Genomic DNA, 23500 nt, shown 5'->3' on the forward strand with positions numbered 1-23500 from the left:
ATATATTCACAACTCTCTGAATCTTTCAACTCTTTATCTCCAGTACCTAACAGTACCTAAACCACAGGAAGAATCTGGACTTGTTTACTGAAATTGTACCTAATTTTAAACACTGGAGTACACACCATGTAAAAGAACATAAACAGTTAATACTCTATGTAGAGCAAATAAACCACCTGTTTTACTCACCTTTTATTCTGAAGCTTGCATTCACATTATCAAGTCCCTTAAAGCATTTAAAAGAACTGAATCTTAAAAGTCTATATCCATCACTGAGAAAAGGTACAGAGCCTATTGCTCCACAAATTAAGCAAGTCTCTATGCCCAGTATCCGTAGGCAGAACGATTTTTTCCAATTGCTATTTCAAGTTCTAACTGAAAAGAATTTCAGACTCAAGCATGCATATGTTCAGTTACTTGGGGCCATGAACAAAATCAAGAGTAGTCGTTTTTAAAATTATTTGTCTAGTTTGGGAAACAAGTGATAAGACAGTAAGTTAAAAAGTAAAAATAAAGCTAAATCATACCCAAAAAAAAAAAAAAAAAAAAAAAAAGAAAAAAATATATAACCAAAACAATAGAACCTACAGGTTAAATTCTCCTTACCATTTCTTTCTTGTTTTTAGCCAAAGTTTCCCTTGGGAGGTTTCTTTGTCTGCTCTGAGACTCAGCTCTAGAAATATAATCTGCAACTGTGACTGTTGAAGATGAGAAAAAAATTACAGGTGTTGAAAAAAAATCTCTAAAGATTATTTATGGATAAAGAATATTTTTAATTTTTTATTAAACTAGTGGTGGGTTACCCAATTTCAAAATTTTCTTAAGCTGGGTACCACCTCCAACCAAAAACAAAGCTTGAAAAATTGGCCTGTGATTTAATGTTGACAACAGCAAATTTTTAAGCTGGACATTGAGGAGCCCTAGATTAAAGTCCTCTTTCACAAGAATCCAGCCATCTGCTTCTGGTTGAGTCTGTGGTTGTGGGTTGATGTAGAAATCCACAATCCAAGAATAGAAAAGGCAGCATTCTAAGCCCAGAGAGTGTTTGCAATTATAAGTGGGGAAAAAATGGGATAAAATTGGTGTAACTCATATTGTGGTATACTTCAACTGGAAAACTTACATCAAAGATGTAAGAGATTCACTCAAACATACATTAGTTGTTTTATTTTTAAATAAAACACAAGATACCCATTTGTGCTATTTTATGGTTCCTTTTTTAACATTTCACACTAGAAACTCTTCTGAGTGACCTCAAGTAAAAGAACTATGAGCTCATTCAAAATCAAAGCCCATCACCCAAATAAATGTGGACAGTGATTGTGGTGTGAAAATGGTCACCATGAATTCAATAACCACTCCTACTCACTTTGCCAGTATGCAAGGAACTGGTGTATGTGTGTGTGCACGCACACATGAATATCCACGTGTGCACAAGGAAGCAGGTGGATGGTAATAGTGATTCAGGAAAAAGATTATCCCAAGCTAACACCCTATGGCGCCAATCCAAATACAACAAATGACCTTTGGGTCTACTGACTGGACCTCAGTTTTTTATCTCTATCCTTTCTCTTCAAAGAATTGAAATTTAGAATTCATTGACTAAAAGAAGTATCAAAATAATTACCTTTCTTTCAAAGAATCATTTTTTTATCAGAAACTAAAAAAACTTGCCAGATTATGTGTAATATAGCCTATTTTCAATTATAGAGCAAGGTCATATGTAAAAAATGAAAACTGAAGTAAACTTTACATTATTTATTTAAAGTTTACTAGGTATGAGAATTGGTCCATCAAGTTCAAATTATATGAAAACACTTAAATCATTTTTATAATAAAAAGCTAGTTACAATTCATTTTTTCTTAATCATGAGTTAACATGTTACCATTTATAAGATCCAAGATCTTAAAATTGGTCTTTTAAAATCTCAAGGAAACAACTTTTTCAGAATACAAACCACTTATTAGAAACACCACTAAATAAAGATGTTTTGCGTGTAAAACTGCCTCTTCCAATTTATATGAAACTTAGGGTGCTTATTTTGGAGAATTTTAAAATTATTTAAATTCATTGTAAATGAATTTATGAATACATTAACAGTTTCTAAAACTGAAATATTATCACAGTCTACTTCATTATTATCTCCACATACATGGGGACAAAACCATTCTAGGAATGATTCCAGTTTGGGGAACACTGAATTCACTGCAATGAATTCATTGTTGCCAAAGATCAGCCCTCAGTGACACAACTGGAAGAATTCTGCTGCTTGGAAACCCTGCAGCACAGACAGACACACTGATAAATTTGAATACCTAAGAGTGATGAAACAATTCTAGGAAGCCTTCATCCATTATGCATAGACAAACTGATAATGAAATGGTTATCAAGTAAATTAAGAGGCACTTATTACCTGAAAGGTAAAAATCATACCAGTGCCCAAAAAGGAAGGTAAAAGTAAAAATAATCTCAATTGATTCAAGTAAAAATCTGTGAATAGTCAGTGCTTATAATACAAATCAATTAGAAATTTAATAGCGAATAAAAAATACTTGCAATATCTACGGGAAAAGACAAAACAATTTGTGTGGCATAGTTTGGACTACAGAATTTCTTCTAAGGGATATATAAGCTAATAAATTGGACACCAGTTTATTGCTTCATTCTATATATATTGGGCTGTAGGAAAAATCATGACGCAATTTTGCTTGAAAAACAGAAAAATAAATCATGACTTTTCCGACAACCCACTAGTTATAAATATTCACTGTTTAATCTACACTAAAAGTAACAAGGAATTCTGAGCAGATGAAAACAAGAGTGTGTGTCTTAAATATATAAAGAACGTTGGTATTAACTTTAGGTGGAGGCTGTCCCTCTAGAACTACTCCCAGGGACAAGGAGAAAATGATGAGCTTATTCCACCTATCCTATCTTGGTTAGCCCCCCCCCCTCCCCGTGATGAGTGGGAAGAGGGACGTTAAGGAAGGCAAGGAATTTAAAGAGAAAAAGCTGGTAATTCAAAAAATCAGAGTAAAATAGGAATAAATGCATAATGCATTACAAATCATTGTCAAATTATTGAAAACCCCAATTAACATCATATGGAAATCTCTGCCTGTTCTGTAACACACCCACTAAGTTGTTCCTTTTATGTAAAATGACTTAGTGATAATTCATCTAGTTAATGTTATTTATGTTAATCCCATACTGATAAAGTTTGAATTTTCATATTTATAAAGTATAGCCAGAAAATGTATTCACTGTTTGTACTGCCTTCAAAAAATGAAAGAATTACAGTACCTTGATCTAAAATAAATGAGACAGGAAAAAGAATATTAAGAAACATTTCCTGGAAACTTTTCAATTTTTGTCAATATTTAATCCCTTTTAAATTTACAAATTATCTTTAAAACAAACTTTTTTTCAATAGTGGGAACTAACATCTTTTATCTTCCCTAATATGTCTACAACCATTAAACTTAAAATACTAAAGATAGTGGAATTTATTTGGGGAAAAGACATGAAAGAATTTGCTTCGGAAAGAATGCAAAATTGATTTATGTTTAAAAGGGGTTTATTTCTGGTGTACACAATTTCTTCATTGTGAACATACATGTGATTCTCTGTACACAGAAAATGGAATTATGTTCAAAATAATAGACACAGCAAACAATTTTCTTTGAAGTCACTAAAAATTATTACTACTTAAAATAAATAACATTCTAAAACTAAGTAAGTATTATTAATTTGAGTAGTTAGTAGGTGTAAGGGAAAAGGTATCACACTACAATAAACAAAACATAACATGCATTCCTCTTAATAAGAAAAAGACACTTTCAAATATTTTTCTCTTATACTTTTTTTTTTAAATGTGGGTATTATAATTCCCACAATAATGAGGTGCTGAATTCAGATATAGTAAGCAGGCACCATGCAAAAAGCTGCCCAGTTTTGCCAATCAACCTCAATCACAATCTACAACTTAGTCCCTGGGATGGCAAGCCTCATCTCAAATTCGAAGAGTCTGCCAAGTAGACAAAATAATAGTTTCTCAACGGTATTTCCATGTCAAAAATTGAGACACAACATTAGTTCAATTAGACAGGTTACTAAACATTTATAGTGTGAAGGAAGAATGCATTTTCTTAAGAGTAGTAGTCTTATTAGTTGAGTAATTTATGCAATGCACATCTTGAATGTATATGCACACATGTGTACATGTTAAATATAATATATTTAGAAAGCAGACATATGACATTTTTTTTCATGCTTGTGACCTGGTGTTGTCAACAGGTCCACTCAAGTTACCTGGCTGTCTATCTTCTGCCTGACCCCTGAAACGACGCCTGCGGCTACGATTGCGTCGCTGGGGTTTTTTTTCACTATCATCTGTAATTGCAAAGTTTACCATGAACTATTCTGATAAAAACAAAAACAAACAAAAAAAAAGTATTTCCTTCAAAGATTTAAGGAAAGGGGAACAAGAACCTTTTCATTAAACAAGACAGATAAAACAATATACATTACTGACAGGAAATATATTTTTGTATACTTTTAAGCATTCCAAATAGATCAAAAATGTAATTATCTGGAAATTTAAGGCTTTAAATTCTTACACTCTTTAAGACTTAAATCACCATCATTCAAGGAATAAACTTTTCCTCTACAACATAGTTTAAATTTGCCAAAGTTAATGACTTTTTAGCCCTTTGGAAATAAATGCCTATTCAATATACATACCTTGACTAGTGTCATTTATATTAATTATATTAAGTTTTAAAGAGGCAAGCTGAAAGCCCAAGTCTAGTTTGGGAACAATATGAGAATACCTTGTAGTTTGAATATTCATACCGATTTAATGGCACCAAAGGGCACTTTTAATAAAACCTCTCAGTTTCAAATATTTTTACTCTACAAATCTGAGAACTAGACATGTAAGAGAGACACAAAATTATCTACACCTTGTTGAAGTAAACACCAAGAAAACTTCAATATGCGAAGTGCTTGTTTGGGGAATTTTTTTGTATTTTTCTTTTATGAAAAAAGCATCATACAGTAACAGCATCATACAGTAATATATATATCTTTTCCCTAAGTGCTTACATACCTAGCCCATTTTCATTAACTGAAGCTGTATCAGATTCAGTCATTCCATCCATCAGAACAGCATCTTCATCAGTCCTTCGTCTACGAGACCGCCTACGACGGTTAGTACTGTGATGGGATTCGCTGGCATCAGTGTCTGCAGTCTGATCTGATTCTGTATTATCAAGTAAGCTGTATGGATTGCTGTCTGGATCTTTGAGCACTATATGCATGTCAGAGGCAAGAAATATTTGTTTAAGAGAGCTGCAGTTATAAGGAATGTTTTGATCTATATTGAATTATATAAATTAATCTTAAACTTCAAATTTTCCCCAATAAAAATATAGCCCTCAAATGTTCTCTATATCATTATTTTAACCTTGAAAATATGAGAAAATTACAAATGGTGATGAAAAATTAAAGCAGAAGATGAGCAGACATTTCAGCCTACCATTTCTCTTTGACTTGTTTTCAGAATATGTCAGGAAATAGCGCATTATTACATGCTAATTTTGACATTCACATTCCTAGCTATTCCTGTCCAGAGGCTAGAGAAATAAAAATGAAAAGAAATATTCAGCTAATAATGAAATAATTCTAAGAGTGAGCTTTTATTCCCCTTACTGAGTTCAAGGTGACTGCTGTTTCTTTGTACTGCTAAAATGACTACTTCCAAATAACACTCAACACCTGCACTCAATGACACAGAAATCCATTATTATAAACTGAAGCAATCAAAAAAGTATACACACAAAAATAAAGAGATTTATAAATGCTGAAATTTTAACTGGTAATAGGAAAATGAAGAAATGAATGTTGACTAGTAGTCCCATCTCCAGAGAAAAGAGTGAAGGTGGGTTAAGGGAGGGTGGGGGTAGAGAAGCTTTAAGATATAATTAATAAAAAAATTACCCATCTTACCTATGTGTATTTATTGCCTCCACCAATCAAAATTTAGAAGAAATTCACCTAATCACGATATTTCCTTTCTAATTTCCTTTGGTAACAGCTATCAAGCTAGCATCATTGCAAAAGACACTAAGTTTATCCATTAATCATAAACACTAGGTAAAGCACATTTATTTTGCAATTCATCATATCATACTGTAATTTTAACAACCTTAGTAATAGTGAATTAGTAGTAAATTATAAAAACCATTTCCCTATAACACTGTAAAGTAAACTTTAGGAGTCAAGAACTATCACTGGAACTAGAGAATACCTTTTGAAATGTCGCCTAAATTTTGTGATTTGTTTGAGCAGATTTTGATTGGTAAACACGTTTGGTATATATTTAAGCCTATGGTTATCTAATATTTAAGACTATATACATTTTCATAGAGCATATGACATTTAGAATAGTTTTCTTAGTGTATAAATGATTAAAGTTATATGCCTGATAAAATCTAGTCCATGTTTCCCTGAGTTGTCCCCTCTCCATTCCATTATGCTAAAATCAAAAACCACACTTGTTACATCATTAAAAAATTCAAAATGACAAGAGTAAAAAAGTTGCTTAAACACCTCCAATCTCTACTCCTTTAAACACTCAAGTCCTCAAACATTAAAATTTAAGTGGTCTCTTCCTATTTACAAAGTAGTGCCAATAGGAAAGAATACTTCTCAGTTAATTTTTTAATATACAAAGGTATTTAGATCTCTGTGCATTAATTAAAAGTCTCTGGATCTGTCTGGCAAACAAATACATACCCCAAAATTCTAGGAGGCAGGAGAGGGGGGGGGAAGAGGAACGTTCTAATTACTAAATAGTTAGCAATTATTCACCAACTAAAGAAATGAACAAATATCCTACCATTAAACAATTAAACCATTAGCTAACAAGTTTCTCTAACCTGAATATTCCAGCTAAATCTTCACTAAGAAACATTCTATAAATTTTTCCTTACATTGTATATGTTCCACTGATTTCCTTAGACAATGAGTGGAAAGAGAAACTTGAAAAAATGGGTGGTCCTGGGAAATAAATTAACTTTCATAAACTTATACAGCTTACAAAGACAGGATGCTGACATAGTATATAAAAGACTACCAGAACTGATGGAGGATTTGCCACCACGTGGTCCACCACGACCTCGACCCCCTGAAACACTTCTGCCTCTTCCTCCTGGGCGTCTCCTGCTATCACGCTGGTGTCGGCTCTCTCGATCATCTTCTCCTGCCAGGGACCAATCACTTAGCTCGTCTTTACGCTCAGATTCTGTTTCAGAGGGGTTAGACAGCTCAGAATTTGTTCCTTGGAAAAGAAGATAACAAAAGCCAGTAAAATTTCTCTTTTAAAAAAAAAAAAAGGGAAATCAAACTTTTCAAATTATTTTTTGCAAATCATTATTTAAATAATCCTACTGACTGAATTGAATAGTTCAATTATTTGGTGTGGTCTTACAGTACTTCATTCAATCTAAAGAGGCACTTTATTTTTTCTACATTTTAAATAAACCTCTGAAATCAGAATGTTTCTCATAATTGATGGTCTCTCATTAACTGGGCGTGTATTTTTACTGGTAGTACATAAAATAGTGCTATAAATAATCATGTCTAGAAAGTGCCTCTAAGAATATAGCACCTGATACTACTTAGAAACATGAAAATGTTACTCAAAGGAAAGACAGCTTTTGGGGGAGGGGGGGAGATTAAGGAGTGAAGCCTACCCAATTTCCTTTCTTCTTTAAAGACAATTCTCCAATGAATCCTATTTTTTTCTTCCACATGTGTTAAATGTGGATATAATTAGACATAGAATGGATTAAATACTTAGCCTGAAGTATATTTTAGGAACAATATACCTAGTTTCTACTATGCATGTTTGAGTCTTAGGAAACAATCTCACGGAAAAGAATGAATCTCCCAAACACTTTATTTCTCCAAGTAACAAAAAAAGCACTTTATTAACTGATGTCATGACATGCTAAAATAATGGCAATTTATCATTTCACACATAGTGAAAAACCTTTAGTATGCGTCAGAACTTCATCACTTATTTACAAATATATAACCCTGCCAGAAACCATTACCAAAATTTAAAGATAAATATCTGGTCTTTAAAGACTCCACAGAATTTCTGGTACTAAGTGTCAGAGGAAATTACGTAGGTTTCTGAAGCTTAACCTAAATCCAATATTCAATATAATTAAAGGGAGTGGGCAAATCATAAATTTAAGTAGATCACAGATAGAGTAAATTTAAGAAGGGAAAAGGGTTAATGAACTGGCTAATGTTCTGCTTTATTCATATTTAAATAACCATTAAATATTTTTAGGTGGCAAAAAAAACTTTGCAAAAGTGACTAAGGTTGAGGATATTAACATGGGGGTTGGGAGGAGGGGGTTCCTTTGGATTAGGTAAAGTCCAAACTAACCACATGGACTTTAGTATCAGAAAACCAATGTTGTGTATTTAATTTATATCTCAATTTTTTTTTAAAAAAGCAGGAGACCTTTCTCACCTGCAGAGAACCAGAAAGATGGCAGAATAAGGATTCCCTGACCCCTCCCCTCAGACCCCCCCCCCCATCCAATTACTAGTTTCGTAAACTAGAAAGGGGAGAGGGGTCATAAGCCAAATAATGGGCATGGTCTCTAGAAACTAGAAATATCAAAGGAATAGAATCTCCCCTTGAATCTCCAGAATACAGTTCTGCTGAAAGTCAGATTTTGTAGCTGAGACTCTTAAGATGTTTCACCTAGAAAACTCTAAGATAATAAACTTGTATTGTTCAAACCATTAACTCTGACATGTTGTGACACCAATAAAAAACTAATACTCTGGGTACAGAATTACAGTATGGTTCATATACTTTCAATAATCATGTATGCTAAAATAAAAAAAAATCCAACATTCCACCCATTTCAAGACATATTTTGTGCTAGTAAAGAAATGCTGCCAATTGAGGCTGTAAGACATCACCCATTATAAGACACATACTGATTTCAGAGATGTTATACTGAGAAAATGCTTTTTATACAGTTTATATGTTAGCACTTAAAACCCCTTCTAATATTCAGAGCACAAGAACATCTATAACCAAATCAAATGGTTTTTCTCTCAAACCCACTGTTTAAGTTCAACAGCTATTTCAAGAAATACAATGTTAACATTCTGCAATGACTCAGAGGTAAGAGTGCCATCTACTGAACAATTTCCATAGTGTTCTTCAATCCAGATCTTATGCCTCTACTAGTCTCTTGTAAACTTATCATCACTGACAAAAGTACTTTGGCAGTAACCTAATAAGCGAACTTCCCACAAAACCTTACAAATATTTTTCAATAAATCCATCATCCAAAAAACCAAACCTGATTAGTTGTACTAGTAAACTGCAGCTCTAAAATCATTCAGTATATACTTAATTTCTATTTATTCACTGGATTTATATAGTTCTAAGAAAACCATTATAGTTTGCAATTCTTGGCTTTTTACATACTGAGCACTTCTACTTTGCTGGGATTTTGCTTTTCAGGTTCAGTATAGGATTTACTTTCAAATAAAAAATAAGAAATTTGATAACATGGAAATAAGAGGACACAAAAGGAAAGGGATTAATCTTCCAACTCTACAGCAAATGAAAGTTAGTACAAATTTAATATAACTGGTATCATTAGATGATCCTTCCATCAATAATAGAATTATGTAGAATTTGTATACTGTAATCATGTATTTTGGTTTTCCCCAAATGGTTTCTGTTTTCAAAAAGCTGCTGAAATATTTTCCCAAAGCAGTTAGCATCAGCACAGCAGAGTGGAGGAGACAAGGAAAGAGAAAGAGAAGAAATTAAGAAGAATAAAATATCAGGTCTCTAATAAGATCCAAGTCCAAATGTAGAAAAATGAAACAACCCCAAAGCTGAAGAAGAGTGAGAATTTAGGATTAGCAAATTGTTGACATAATCATCCATAAGCCCCTTCCCACATGGGTGAAGACCCCAGGCTGACAAATGAAATCAATTATAGAAAATATTCATATATAGCTGTCGGTGAAATGTATTTCACAACCAGATGTAAGATGCTAATACTCAAGACTGTTTAGTGAAACAATTACGTATCATTTTAGAATGAAGTACAGACTTGGTAAATGTAATCTTCACAGTGATTAGCTTTTTTTTTTTTTTTCCAAACTTTTCTTAGAAGATAAGCAAAAGAAGCTTCCTAGCTGCACTACTATTAACATTACTGGTTATTACTGGGACATGTACACAACCGTACGAAGGAAATATTTGGAAAACAAGTCTCTCATATAAACATAACTATAAATTACCAATTTAACAAAAGAATATTTCATTATCTAGTTGCTTGAATTATATACTTTCTATTATCATTATGTGTGACACAGCTACTATTAAAACATATCTCAGATCTGTCTCCTAGTGTCAAAGTCAAGTGATGGACTAAGTAAACAAGCAAATTGCACTGGAGCACCTAAACTAGAAATATTAGGGTAAAAAAATTGCTTTTTACCATAACCGGAGGTGTAATTAGGGCCCCGACGACCTCTGCCTCTTCCACTATAAGACCTAGAACCTTGTACAGAAGAGACGGTACTTTCATCAGTGGCATATCCTTTCTCTTTTTCAGGCCCTCTGGTGGAAGAAGGTCTGAAACCCATACCAATCTGTCGTAGTTGTTCATCAATCTGTAGGCGTTCCATTCTTAGCTGTTCTACTTCCTATAATTAAAATAAAAAGGGTTTAAGTTTTATATGTAACTTGTTGTCTTCTTAAAGTCTAGAACTAAGAGTTACATTCCCTACCAAAGAAAGAAGCTGTGATCTTTCACAGGTTTTCATAAAGTACAATTGTGTTCCTAGTAAACACAATTTACAAGGTGATTCGCTGACTCAATTCACCAAAGATTTACTGATGCCTTATTTGTGCCACAGACATACAATATAAAAAAAGACAAGAGCTCTATACCTCCGAGGGCAGTTGTTATCAGACAACCATTAAAGTAACCTATTTATTTATTAAGAAGCTAATAATTACATATTACCAGTTAGTCCTCAAGGAGTTAGAATTATGCCAAATGAGTACCCTCTATGAAAGGTATTAAAAAGGTACTTTCCTTTCAAAGTAATGATACCTGAACTGTGACCCAGATGAACTACTACATTTGGTCATTGGAAAATTAAGGGCATTACAGAATATGAAGGTAAAACTCTTGGCTAAAGGTAATAGAGTACTGGAAGACAAAGCTCAGAATACCAGACTGAACTGAGATTATATAAAAGGAGTTTTTAAAAGGAATGACATTATAGGAGTTGCTTTCAAAATATTAGCATAGCAGGAATGATGAGTAACTAAAAGGATAACATCCTACAGACAGGAAGTTAGGGTATTACTGTACTCTAAACAAGAAAAACAAGAATAAGTAGTAGATTAGAAAATGACAGTTTCAACTTTTAATAACTTTTGCGGCATTTCTAAAATCTTGCTCTTTATCAACTCAGACTATGTTAGAAAAAATGATTAAGAATGATATCTATAGAGATGGTGCATACGATTCAATACCACAGATACTAAGAAAGTACAACTTCACTCCTAGTTCTAAGCCTTATTTGCATGTAAAAAAACAAGGTAAAGCAAAATAGAACATGTAGATACATAAATAAGAGACTAATTACAGAAACATAAAAATGACCATTTCTTAAACAGTAAGAAAAGAAATAAAGGGGCCTTCCTGGTGGCGCAAGAGGTTAAGACACAACCTATGAAGCTGTCCACAGCTACTGCATCACGAGTTCGATCCCTGGCCAGGGAGCAACCCACATGGCACAGCAGACCTCTCCTCACTGGCCCGATGCTCCCCTCTGCAGTGTATTTCAGTAGTTCTGCCTGTTCTGTTCCCTACTCTGTCTCTGGTGAATCCTCTCACCCCCCTCCCCAACCTCTGGCCTGTACCCCAGCTCTGGTATAAAAATAAATCAATCTTTAAAAAAAAAAAAGGTATAAATCTTTAAAGATAAATATATAGGGTTTCTGGTAAAAAAAAAAAAGGAAAAGAGAAAGAAATATAAAGGTCAGAGGAAAGATAAACATTACACATAAGGCCAATAATTTTATTATGAAAAAAGAACCTTTATTTTTAAACTCAAGTAGAAAAACAATATAACTGAAAATGAATTAACAAAAAATTTTTAATTTGAAATTTACGATGACCAAATATAAAATTAATGATGTCTAACTTCAATTTGTGGAGCAACAATGAAATAAGAATATGAACAGTATACAAACCTTTAGATAAGCAATATGGTATTCTAAAAGAACTTGTACGTTCCCGATGCTTTCTTTTGTGCCGACAAATACAAATGGAACCATGCCCTGTAAGAAAACACAATGCCCTCAGTATGTAATATTTTAAAATAGTCTAAATTTGACATATCAATAAATAATTTGGATATACCAATTTCTAAATCATTCAGCAATTATATAGCAATTAAACTTTAAATTGTAAAAACAAATTGCTGAAAATAACTATAATTTGGAAATACTGAGATTTTTCAATAAATTTGGGCTAGCTTTTAGTGTGCTAAAAATTTTAATTAAAGAAATCTATTTCTGTCAGGTTTTCTAATTTATAACCCAACAATCCAATTGGTACATAAATCAACTTTTAAAGTTGTATTTCCTTCAAACTGGCATGAATTTACCAGACTAAATATATCAACTTACAGGTAACTGCTTAAAGGAAAAAAAGTGCATTGCCCAAGTTATTCCTATGATAAATATATTCTCAGAAAACAAAATCTTAAATGTCTATGTATTATTGGATGGGATACTTCAAGTACCATTATAGAGCACAAATTATTTATACAATATAAAATAAAGCAATTAATGATGTGGGTAAATACTTAGTCACAGGTTAAACCAGACCTAGTTTACTTTGCCAAATTTCGAAAGGAGGATCTAAAAAGTGGGAAGGTAGGAGTGGCAGACCTCTCCTGTCTCACCCGCTGCTCCCCTCAGCAGTGTATTTCTATCAGTCTGCCTGTTCTGTTTTCCGCTCAGTCTCTGGTGAATCCTCTCACCCTCCCGCACATCTGGCCTGTACCCCAGTTCTTGTATGCATGAATAAATAAATCTTTAAAAAAAAAAGTGGAAGGTATACTGGATAGTGAGAAAAACCAAAATGAACTCCCCAAATTAGTTTCAGTGTCTCTGCTCATTTTCTTGCTTTTATAGAATAGTTCCTAATAGTTATTTTAAAAGACGGGCTTAAGAATTTTAGGTTCTGAATAAGAACTAAATGTGGCTCAAAAAAGTTTGCATCTATATAAGAAACTACGCAATGATTTGTTTATAAGCTAATTTTTTTAATTAGTAAATTTTAGATGTGAGAAATCAAAAAAGTAGATAGGGGCTAAGGGCCAGCTAAGCAGTCTAAAGACAGTACAGAACAAAGGTATCACATAATTTACAGAAAGTTGTAGTGACTGTAAAAAACTAATTACAACTCTGAAGGCATGAAACAAGGGACTCAAATGTGTGAGGAATTATACATCCTATGTTCATTCATATGCAGACAAAAAGATGCCAAATCAGTAAAAATGATTCCTCAAGAAAAAGGGAATGTAAGAAAATTTTAAAAACATACCACATTCTATTTCATGTATTCTATAACTTTTCTTTGTAATGTTCATTAAGAGGTAATTTTGAGAAAAATTTACGCAGTTTTACTGAGTAAAACTGAGCTGTGAAAACAATTTGCCCAAAGTCACAAAATCAGCAACTGTTTCAGCTAATTTCATGTCCAGTTAATTCCAAATAACACACCAATTGTCAAAAGTTAGGCTGAAGAATAAAAATAAAGTCTCTGCTATAAAGGCAATCAAAATCTCGGAAAAAATACTCAATATTCGTGTAATGATCTCATGGCATAGCACTAGTGATATGAATAAAAAACAAAGGAATATAAAGTTGAACGTGAATTATGCCATACCAGGTTGCAGAAACTCAGAATCACAAAAAACAGTACTGTGGTTAAAGTAAATATTAACAGAACTTTACCAAATAGTCATTCCAGACAGATGATCTACAAGGAATAAGATTATACAAATGCCTTGACTCTGACCTGTAATTATCACTGTTACCTCCAAAGCAAAGGACAGGTAAAAAGAAATCCTTAAAGACACATTTTATGGAATAATGGCTATTGAATAGCCATAGTAAGAAAAACATTTCAAGAGTAAATGATTACAATGAATGAATTCATTTAAGAGCGATTTCAGAGATTAGGTGCATTCAGGATGGTATGGCCTTAAGTTATTTCAGTGAAATTTCTGGATTTTTAAAAAATATTAAACTGAGTGTTGATAGTTACTAGATGGCATCAGGACAACCAACTAGCAGACAAAAACAAAACAAAACAAAACAAAAAACCTCTGATCTGGATAACTTACACCAAAAAATTCCAATTGGAGTACACACACACACACACACAAAAATCCAAACTGGGGAACAAAAATATAAGTGGATTTCTGAATGATCTACAAACAGGAAAGAAACTACACCAAAAGTGCCATAAATCTGCACAATTCGTGGGCCTCCACTGGTGGCACAGGCGGTTGAGCTCAGTGCTGTGAAGCTGTCCGCAGCCTCTGCAGCGCCGGTTCGATCCCTGCCGGGCAGGGGAGGATTCCACATGGTGCAGCAGACCTCTCTGTCAAGCCCGCTGCTCCCCTCAGCAGTGTATTTCGTCAGTCTGCCTGTTCTGTTCCCAGCTCTATCTTCTGGTGAATCCTCTCACCCTCCCATGCATCTGGCCTATACCCCGGTTCTTGTATAAATAAGTAAATCTTTAAAATAAAAAACAAAAAACCTGCACAATTTGTAAGTTATGAAGCCCCCCTTCCCCCCCCCCAAAAAAAAACCCAATATAAAAAAATTTACATATCTGCACCAGGAAAAATAAAAGCCAACCCAGAAGAAACAAGAAATATTCTCCACATATATGAAAACATGAAATACAAAGTTATATATAGTTATATCTAAATAAAAAGCACTAAATTTCTTAATTTCTAAGCATTACAGATCACATGACAGATTTCTAACTAATGCGGACCTAAAAAACACCAATAAATCCATGGATGACAAAATTAAGCTTTGTCTTCTGTAAGTGAATTTTCAGCTCAATAATAAAAGACAAAAATTATGTAAAACAGACAAAAGCAGTCCACCAAGAGACACAAAAAGGCAATCTGGTAACAGCCTAAAAAGTACTAGGCATGACACAGAAGAGAGATATAGACAAGACATAGATACAATTATTTTTCACACTGTACCTTTCCATGTTATTATAAATTTTATATAAATATGCATATTTAACAATTAAAACCTCAAATCTAATTTCTAAAAACTTTAGATGATTTAAAAAGTATTTGTGAAGTGCCTAGGAAGTATGAAGAATATGAGAATTCAGATTTAGTTTCTTGACTTCAAGAAGTTCATTCCCTGGCTAGGAGACAGTTAAGATGAACAGGGGCTGATGAAAGATTCAAAGAAAAAATCACTAAATACCCAATTATACAGACAATAATTGTTATGGTATACAGGTGATAAAGGCATCGCAGGCTAGTGGTCTGTCACCAAACACTTCGAAGTAAAAGAACTGAGTCCCCAGAGGATTGAGACAGCTTAAATTGTGAAACAATGACCTGAGATAAATCAATACCAACATTCAGAAATTTTCTAACACTCAATGTTTTGAAAATTTTAGAGACTGTTTCAGCATTTCTTAAAAATGCCAAAGATACAGCAACACATACATGTGTTCCCAAATAGCAATTAAAGCTGAGTATCTTTTTCTTTTATAGAAAGACAACTTATCCTCTCCTCTCCCTATCTTTTACATCATAACCTGCTTACTTATTTACATAATCTGATTGGGTTCTCTGTAAGCATTTGTACTTCTTGACCCTAGCACAGAAATATAGTAGTGATCACAACTACAGAAACTTTATTTAATTTCCAACAAGATGGTAAATACTACTAGAAAGCAACCAGCACAAATCCAACTAAGGTAAGACTACATATTAGGATCACCCTAAGAAATTTTCCTGGCCAATACAATAAACACCTTGATCTTCAAACCAATAGGTGGTGGTTCTATGTCAAATGAGCTACCATTATTTTATATATTGGAGATAAAGTAACAATCATAATATTATAACGCCACATATTTTCATCCATCTCAAAGGCCTATTAAAATAAAAAAGGGGGAAAGTGTATAAAAAGTGAAAGTTCCTTGAGTTTTACAATACTTTTTTGAAATAGCATAGGATGAAATCACTGAAAATACCCAAGTACTCATCTGTAAGACATTTGTTTTTCCTAATTTATTTTTTAAGTGTATATTTATCCTCACACTCTAAGTAACTAGCTTAAACAAGTTGTCTTTACAACATCAAATACTGTGAGACTATTCCTTAGTGTTAAATGTCTATGGTTTTCCTTTTTTAAACTAACTGTATCCAACAGGCTAACAAATGCTCCAAATAGAAATATACTGTGCAAAATTGTGATTGTATATTTTCTGGAAGATACTCAAAGATAATCTCTGACTTATATAGTTAGGCATACAAAGTTGAGTATACAGAGTTGACTACTGAAGTCAAAAAGCTGAAATATCCTTAAAGGGATGTATGAGGAATAAAGAACAGCACAGTGGGTAAAATATTAACATTTGATTTTAAAAAGAGATACTAATTAAGAAATTCCAGAAAACAGAATTATCAGCAACATAAAAGCTTTAAGACTCCAATTTTAAAAAGCACCAAGCTTTTAGACGCTGAAGAAAAGCATGAGTTATTATCATGAATTCCTTTAAAACAGACTAATTTGTTGAGTGTCAAGTTCTAAAGCTTTTAACACTCTTAAAAATAAAACTGTGAGGGCCTCCCCGGTGGCGCAGCGGTTGAGCGCTGGGTTGCGAAACTGCGCGCGGCCTCTGTGGCGCCGGTTCAATCCCCGGCCACCGGAGGAGGGTCCCACATGGCGCGCAGACCTCTCCTGCCGCCCGCTGCTCCCCTCAGCAGTGTACTTCGGTCCTTCTGCCTGCTCTGCTCCCCGCTCTGGCTCTGGTGAATTCTCTCACCCTCCCTCCCGCGCTTCTGACTGTACCCAGTGCATGTATAAACAAAACAAACAAACAAACCAGCAAACAAATAAATAAAGCATGCCGCTATTAAAAAAAAAAAAAAAACCCTTTCAAAAAAAAAAAAATAAAACTGTGAAATTATCAAACTGAAAACCTTCAATCAAAAACTGGCCTTTTTAATGAAAAACTGAGTAACCAACGAAGAACCTAAGACCTACAACTGAAAGATGGTTTGTTTTTTAAATATAAAAGCAGTATTATAAGTAACAGAATTTTAAAAATACATCAGTGTTAATTGGCTCACCAGATACAACTATTTCCAAAATGATTTCCAAAATGAAAGTAAACATCAGTCAGCAAAGAACAGAAAATGAAAAAAACCAGGCAAATGCATTTTAAATACTTACATCTTCTCTAGGTAGTTTATTTTCATTATCTCCTTCAATTCTCACCCGAACTACACCAGACTTATCCACTATTTCTTGAATAACTTTGCCATTTTTTCCAATTACTTTTCCTTTAATAAAGAGAAAAGATACTAAGTTAAAAACCAATACTGCTATCCTTTCAACACCCACTCCCAAAATTATGGCTTATTATCAAATTATAAAAACCAGGTCAAGTGACACCTTTTTGCTCTCAATTATGTAATTCCAACAGACTACTGAGGAATCTCATCCTTGTTCTCAAAGTTCCTTCACTCCAGTGTCCCTGGGGCTATTATTAATTAATTGTCAATTAACTAATTGACAACGCTCAAACATAAAACCGTATAAAAAGTCTAAAACATGTTTTAATGACCTATGTAATTTTTCTATTTTTAAAAATCAAGTCCAAACCATTTCAAAAACTTGGATAAAGGGAAATAAAACTTTTGGCATTAATCACATTATGTTTATTATATATGTATTAAGTCAAGCAATAAACAAATCCACCAATACTGCTTTTATTTTCAAGTTTCTATTTGTTCAGAAGATATCTGTGACTTGAAGATACACTGAAAATGAAGTCTCTTCATTGAAATAAAAATATTTACATTTAGCAAGTATTTTACATTTACACCAAGAATTTTTTTAAGTCTCAGTTATGCAAATACAGTACCCATGTATATATGCTGTCATGCTAGATAAGAAATATAAAATGACAAAGTTCAAATTATTTATCTTCTCCACACTTAACCTGTAAGTCTATCTAACGGCAATTATTGAGTATGCGATAATTAAAGGAGAAACTAAAGGGGAGGCATGAAAATTTTTCCCCTTAGAACTTATTAGTTATAAAGATTAATATATACTCATAAAATAACAAAGCAATACTGGGTAGTGTTACCTAGTAACAGATGTAAATATTCAGGTAAAGTTAACTATAAGGAACAGATATACCCTTTTACAAAGTTAACAGCAATACTGTATTTGTCCACATCCTCAACAATCTAGTTCCACAATAAATTAATTTTGTTGAAAGGAGTTAAAATGGAAGTTTTTCCTATTGCAAGCTTGAGAAATGTTACCATTAAAAAAATAAATAAGGGAACAATTACAACAGTAAGCCAGTCAATACAGAAAAGACAGTATTATAGGATTTTGTCCCTACTCTGAAACTTCCACCCTCATTAGAAATCTAAATTTAAAGCAACTGAACAAGTTCTAAATAAAAAAAACATGGAGCGTGGCAGGGAATTCTCATGTTATGTCTTCTCTGATCAGCCCTAGCAGCAGCACATAAAAGCAACCCTCATTGTTAACACAGTGAAGCTCAAGTAGTAACTCCATCTTTAAGCCCACTAAAAAGCAGCAAATAACTTTTCAGTAAAAACACCACCTCAGGTTGAAAGACTATAGTCCCTCCCCCAGAATCTTTGTCCCATCCTTCTTATGAACTATATACAATCAGTGAGTGCACCTCCATCACCTTTCTGGGGTCCTTGGCAGGAACCTACCTTCAAGTTTTTAGTACGACCAGAGACCATCAATATTTTAAGTAATTGTTTTCTGAGCTTAAATTCCAAAGTATATTGACAAATTGAAGCAAACCTGTAGTATAAATTGAGCGTAAAGGGACATTGTAGAGAAGTATTAAGGAAGGCTTCCAGGAGGTGAAATATTTCAATTCATTTTCAAGTCAATGTTTACCTAAGTTTTCTTTTGATTTGGAAGAGGTAAAAATGGTTAATTGTAGAACTCTTGGAACCAAATATATAAGGAAATTCTCTCTGAACTTACCACCAATGGTCATCATTCCCTTTTACTTCTCAGTCCTCTTTTTCTCTTTCACTTGGACTAAGAATATACTATACTGCAAAAGATTGCTTTACCCATAAAATATTTTGGAGGGAAATGTAGTATTATTATAAACAATCACCAAGTGAAATTGTCACACTACTTCTGAGTATTTCACCAATATATAATAATTGCTATAATGTGTACTTTCTAAAGAGTACACAAACAACCCATATCACCAAAGTACCAAGACAGGGTAGAAGGAAAAAAAAAAGACACAAAACAGGTACTCACATCATCATTGCACAAATTAAGAAATAAAGAATCCAAGAACTACCAATTTATCCTATTTCCTTATTTCTGAAATATCAGAAATTTTTACTCAAAATTAACAATGCCACAAACTCTGGAAGACCAAGGCAATCTTCTTTGAATTGTTGGGTTGGAAAGAAAACAGATTCCCTCGCACACACTCATCTCCAAATCATTTTTACAAGTGAAGAAACGTAAGTTAAATTATGTTCTGTAAAGCAGCAACCACAATGTTAGTATTGATAGGTGTCAATAACTGAGTATTATTTAAACAAACAAAAAGCAGCTTTCTTGTCAGAGGATTTCATTTGACAATTACAGTCAGTAACATTTTGTTTACCATTTAAAAAAAATAAACAAAAATCTTTAAGCTTCTATTCAACATCTCAATTCATCTCTCCAGCAATTCACTTTACGGTAATTAACAAAACAGAAAAAGTAGAGCTTATTTTATTGGCAGTATGTCATAGCTATGCAAATGTTTGTGCAGAACTGGAGAGTTTATGGAAATAACAGCTGAATAACAAGAAAACATACATATTCTTGTCTTGCAGGCTATTGTCCTAGATTACATTACTTGTTATTGCCCCCCCCCAAAAAAAAAACAAACCAACTTTCACAATGGATCCTTTTTTGATTTTTCTTCCCCATTTCACGTGATTTTATATATAACACACCTATAGCAAAGAAATCATTTCCTAAAGGCAGGCCAGGCCTGATTACATATGAATATGAATTAGACATATGAATGGTCTATATGTTAATGTGGATGGAATATGTATCAATGGACTCAAACTTTTTCAAGAAAGTGAATAACAAGTGACACTAAAGGTGACAAAAACCCATTCCCCTCCTAGTGAAGGTCAATACCTAATGTTGATGCTTATTTTTATATTAAACTTCTTGGAAATCAGAGTATTTAATTTATGATCCAAGTTTTTCCATTTTCCAAAACTGCATTTGCAAGGACAAATAACACAATGTAAAGGACAAAGAAGCAAAGCTATTAAAATTTCATCCCATTAAATGGAACATATAGCTTTGACTCAAACTTTTGTCACTTAACTGATAATTCATGGATACAATAGTTTTCGTTAATGGTTTCAAGAACTTAATAGTGAAAGGGAACCTCCCTGATGGCACAAGGGGTTAAGACGCAACCCATGAAGCTATCCGCAGCCACTGCTACATGTGTTCGATCCTGGCTAGGGAGTCACACACATGGCCCAACAGACCTCTCCTGACTCGCCTGCTGCTCCCCACAGCAGTGTATTTCAGTCAGTCTGCCTGTTCTGTTCCCCACGGTCTCCTGTGAATCCTCACAACCACCCCCGCCCCACCCCCGAACTCTGGCCTGTATCCCAGTTCTTGTATACATAAATAAATCTTTAAAAAAAAAAAAAGCTTAATAGTGAAACCTCCCCTCATATCATCACCAGCCTTCTCTCCTGCCCATGACTTCTTACCTTATTCTATGCCTTTGCAACAACCAATTATTATTTATTCAGGGCCTACTGTGTAGAAGTTTATTACCCTATTGTTAATCCACTGTTACTTTTTCTTCTGCACTAAACAAAAGAAAAAAATTATCACAAACACCTTCTCAAAAAGTACTATGACAAGTCTGATGGATATATGAATGAAACCAAAAAATATGAGAGATGAGAATATGAAAAAACCCAAGGGAGGAAAAGGATTAAGAAAAACTAAACTGTAATGACAAACTGGGTCTTATTAGAGGGTCACCCTGTACAGAAGAAAACTTTTACTTTTGAACATGACAATAATGAGATAACAAATGACAATGTTTTCACTAAAAAAAAAATGAAAACTAGTGTTATCCAAAAAAATCTATAACTCTAAGTGAAAAACATCAGATACAACACAACACTAATTTTCAGTTAAGTCACTGTATGTAACAGTATTTAACATTTAGTAGAAGTACCTACCAACCAGATTCCTAGGAACCTGAATAAAATCCTCCACAAATTCCAAGAAACCTCTAGCCTTTTTGACAGCATCAGCACTCTGTAGGCAGGAGACAGAAAACAAACATGAAATACAACCCTGAATCAACCCACAATCCAAAAAAAAAAACAAAACAAAACAAGAAAATGAGAAGAATGTGAATGTTTATGCTATAGTACAGATTCTGCCTATCCCATTAAAGTGATGTTTTAGGTCAAGTAATTCATTAAGTACTAAAAAAAAAAATAAGAGTAATCATTAAAAGGCTAGAAGGAAAGTACTATTAAAATTAAAACATTAGCTACTGTAACAAAATTAGCGACAGAATTTAAATTGCCTATGTTAGCCAAATTTTAACCAAATTCGGGCCTCCCTGGTGGTGCAAGCATCGCACTTTGAAGCAATCCGCAGCCTCTGCAACATGAGTTAGATCCCTGGCCAGCCAGGGAGCAACCCACATGGCACAGCAGACCTCTCCTGTCTCGCCAGCTGCTCCCCTCAGCAGTGTATTTCATCAGTCTGCCTGTTCTGTTCCCCACTCTGTCTCTGGTGAATCCTCTCAAACCACCCCCCCACCCCAGCATCTCTGGCCTGTACCCCAGTTCTTGTATGCATAAATAAAATCTTAAAAAAAAAAAAAATTAACCAAAGCCTACATATATTGGTCTAGATTCCAAGTTTTTTATTTCTCTAGTTGAATGTTAAAGACAAGTTTCTCAAATTGTTTAAGCCATCTACATTGTCTTTTTCATTATCAAAATTGGAAATGACTTTAAAAACTGATTTTGCAGAGATTCACTTTTAAAGTAACTACAAATCACATTATTCAAATTTGTAATTTCTAAGATACAATTTTTAAAAACAAGAAGATGGGGCCTTCTCCAGAGTGAAGGTAAAAGAAAACTCACAGTCTAACAGTTAACTTTCCATTTTTAATGTTTACACTTTAACACCCGCAGATCAAGTGTGTTGCATGTTTACTATATCATATACAATAAAAACTAAAAACATTTCATAAACTTTAAGGTAAGCACTATTGTTATTCTCACTTTACAATGGGAAAGGTTATGCAGGAAAGTAACTTTTTCCAAGCCCATTCAAGTGGTAGAAGCATAATTCCAATTCAGGGAGAATGGAATTGTTAGTTACTTCGTTAAATTCACCACCACAAAAGCCTAATTCACTTTATTATATAGTGAAGCACAGTCTCAATGAAAAGCCTGATTTTCGTTTTCTTTAAAGATTTTTTTTATTTATTCATGCATATAAGAAACAGAGTACAAGCCAGATGCGTGGGAGGGTGAGAGGATTCGCCGGAGACAGAGCAGGGAACAGACAGACTGAATGAAATACACTGCTGAGGCGAGCAGTGGACGAGACAGGAAAGGTCTGCCACACCATGTGGGTTTCTTGACGGCCAGGATCAAACCCATGCTGCAGAGGCTGTGGACAGCTTCACAGCGCTGCACTCAACCACCTGTGCCACCAGGGGAGGCCCCTGATTTTCTTTTTCAGATTGATTATTTTACTGTGTACTCAAACTATCAAATTAACCAGTGACAAAATATTGTGCAAATTCAACTTCTATAAAAGCTCTTCTATTATATGCTATCTGCTATTGAATGCTTGACACAAAGCAGTCAAATAATATATGAGCAAATTATTTGTGGCGCACATAAAACTCAAATTCAGAAGAGTTAAGGTATTTAAAATATGGTACACATTACTCAATCTTTCATTCCCCCATTACACAATATCGACTTCAATATACATAACACATTCACACACTATATATTAAGCTAATATTA

The 23500-nt window shown here is 33.7% G+C and overlaps 1 protein-coding gene across 2 annotated transcripts in view; it reads right to left on the bottom strand.

Moving 5' to 3' along the window:
* Positions 1-23500, bottom strand: part of FXR1 (FMR1 autosomal homolog 1) — a gene marked incomplete at both ends in the record, with an annotated part of 64077 nt that overhangs the window by 330 nt on the left and 40247 nt on the right. Inside the window, 8 exons of one of the 2 annotated variants that reach the window (XM_084230993.1) lie at positions 607-698; positions 4313-4393; positions 5112-5312; positions 7140-7343; positions 10561-10768; positions 12333-12419; positions 17601-17710; positions 21674-21752. In XM_084230993.1, coding sequence (XP_084087119.1) covers positions 607-698; positions 4313-4393; positions 5112-5312; positions 7140-7343; positions 10561-10768; positions 12333-12419; positions 17601-17710; positions 21674-21752 — 1062 coding nt within the window. The remainder of the gene's footprint in view (positions 1-606; positions 699-4312; positions 4394-5111; positions 5313-7139; positions 7344-10560; positions 10769-12332; positions 12420-17600; positions 17711-21673; positions 21753-23500) is intronic. The other variant, XM_084230994.1, reaches the window with a different exon arrangement.

Source organism: Talpa europaea (assembly GCF_964194135.1).
Source record: "Talpa europaea genome assembly, chromosome: 4".
Lineage (NCBI taxonomy): Eukaryota > Metazoa > Chordata > Mammalia > Eulipotyphla > Talpidae > Talpa > Talpa europaea.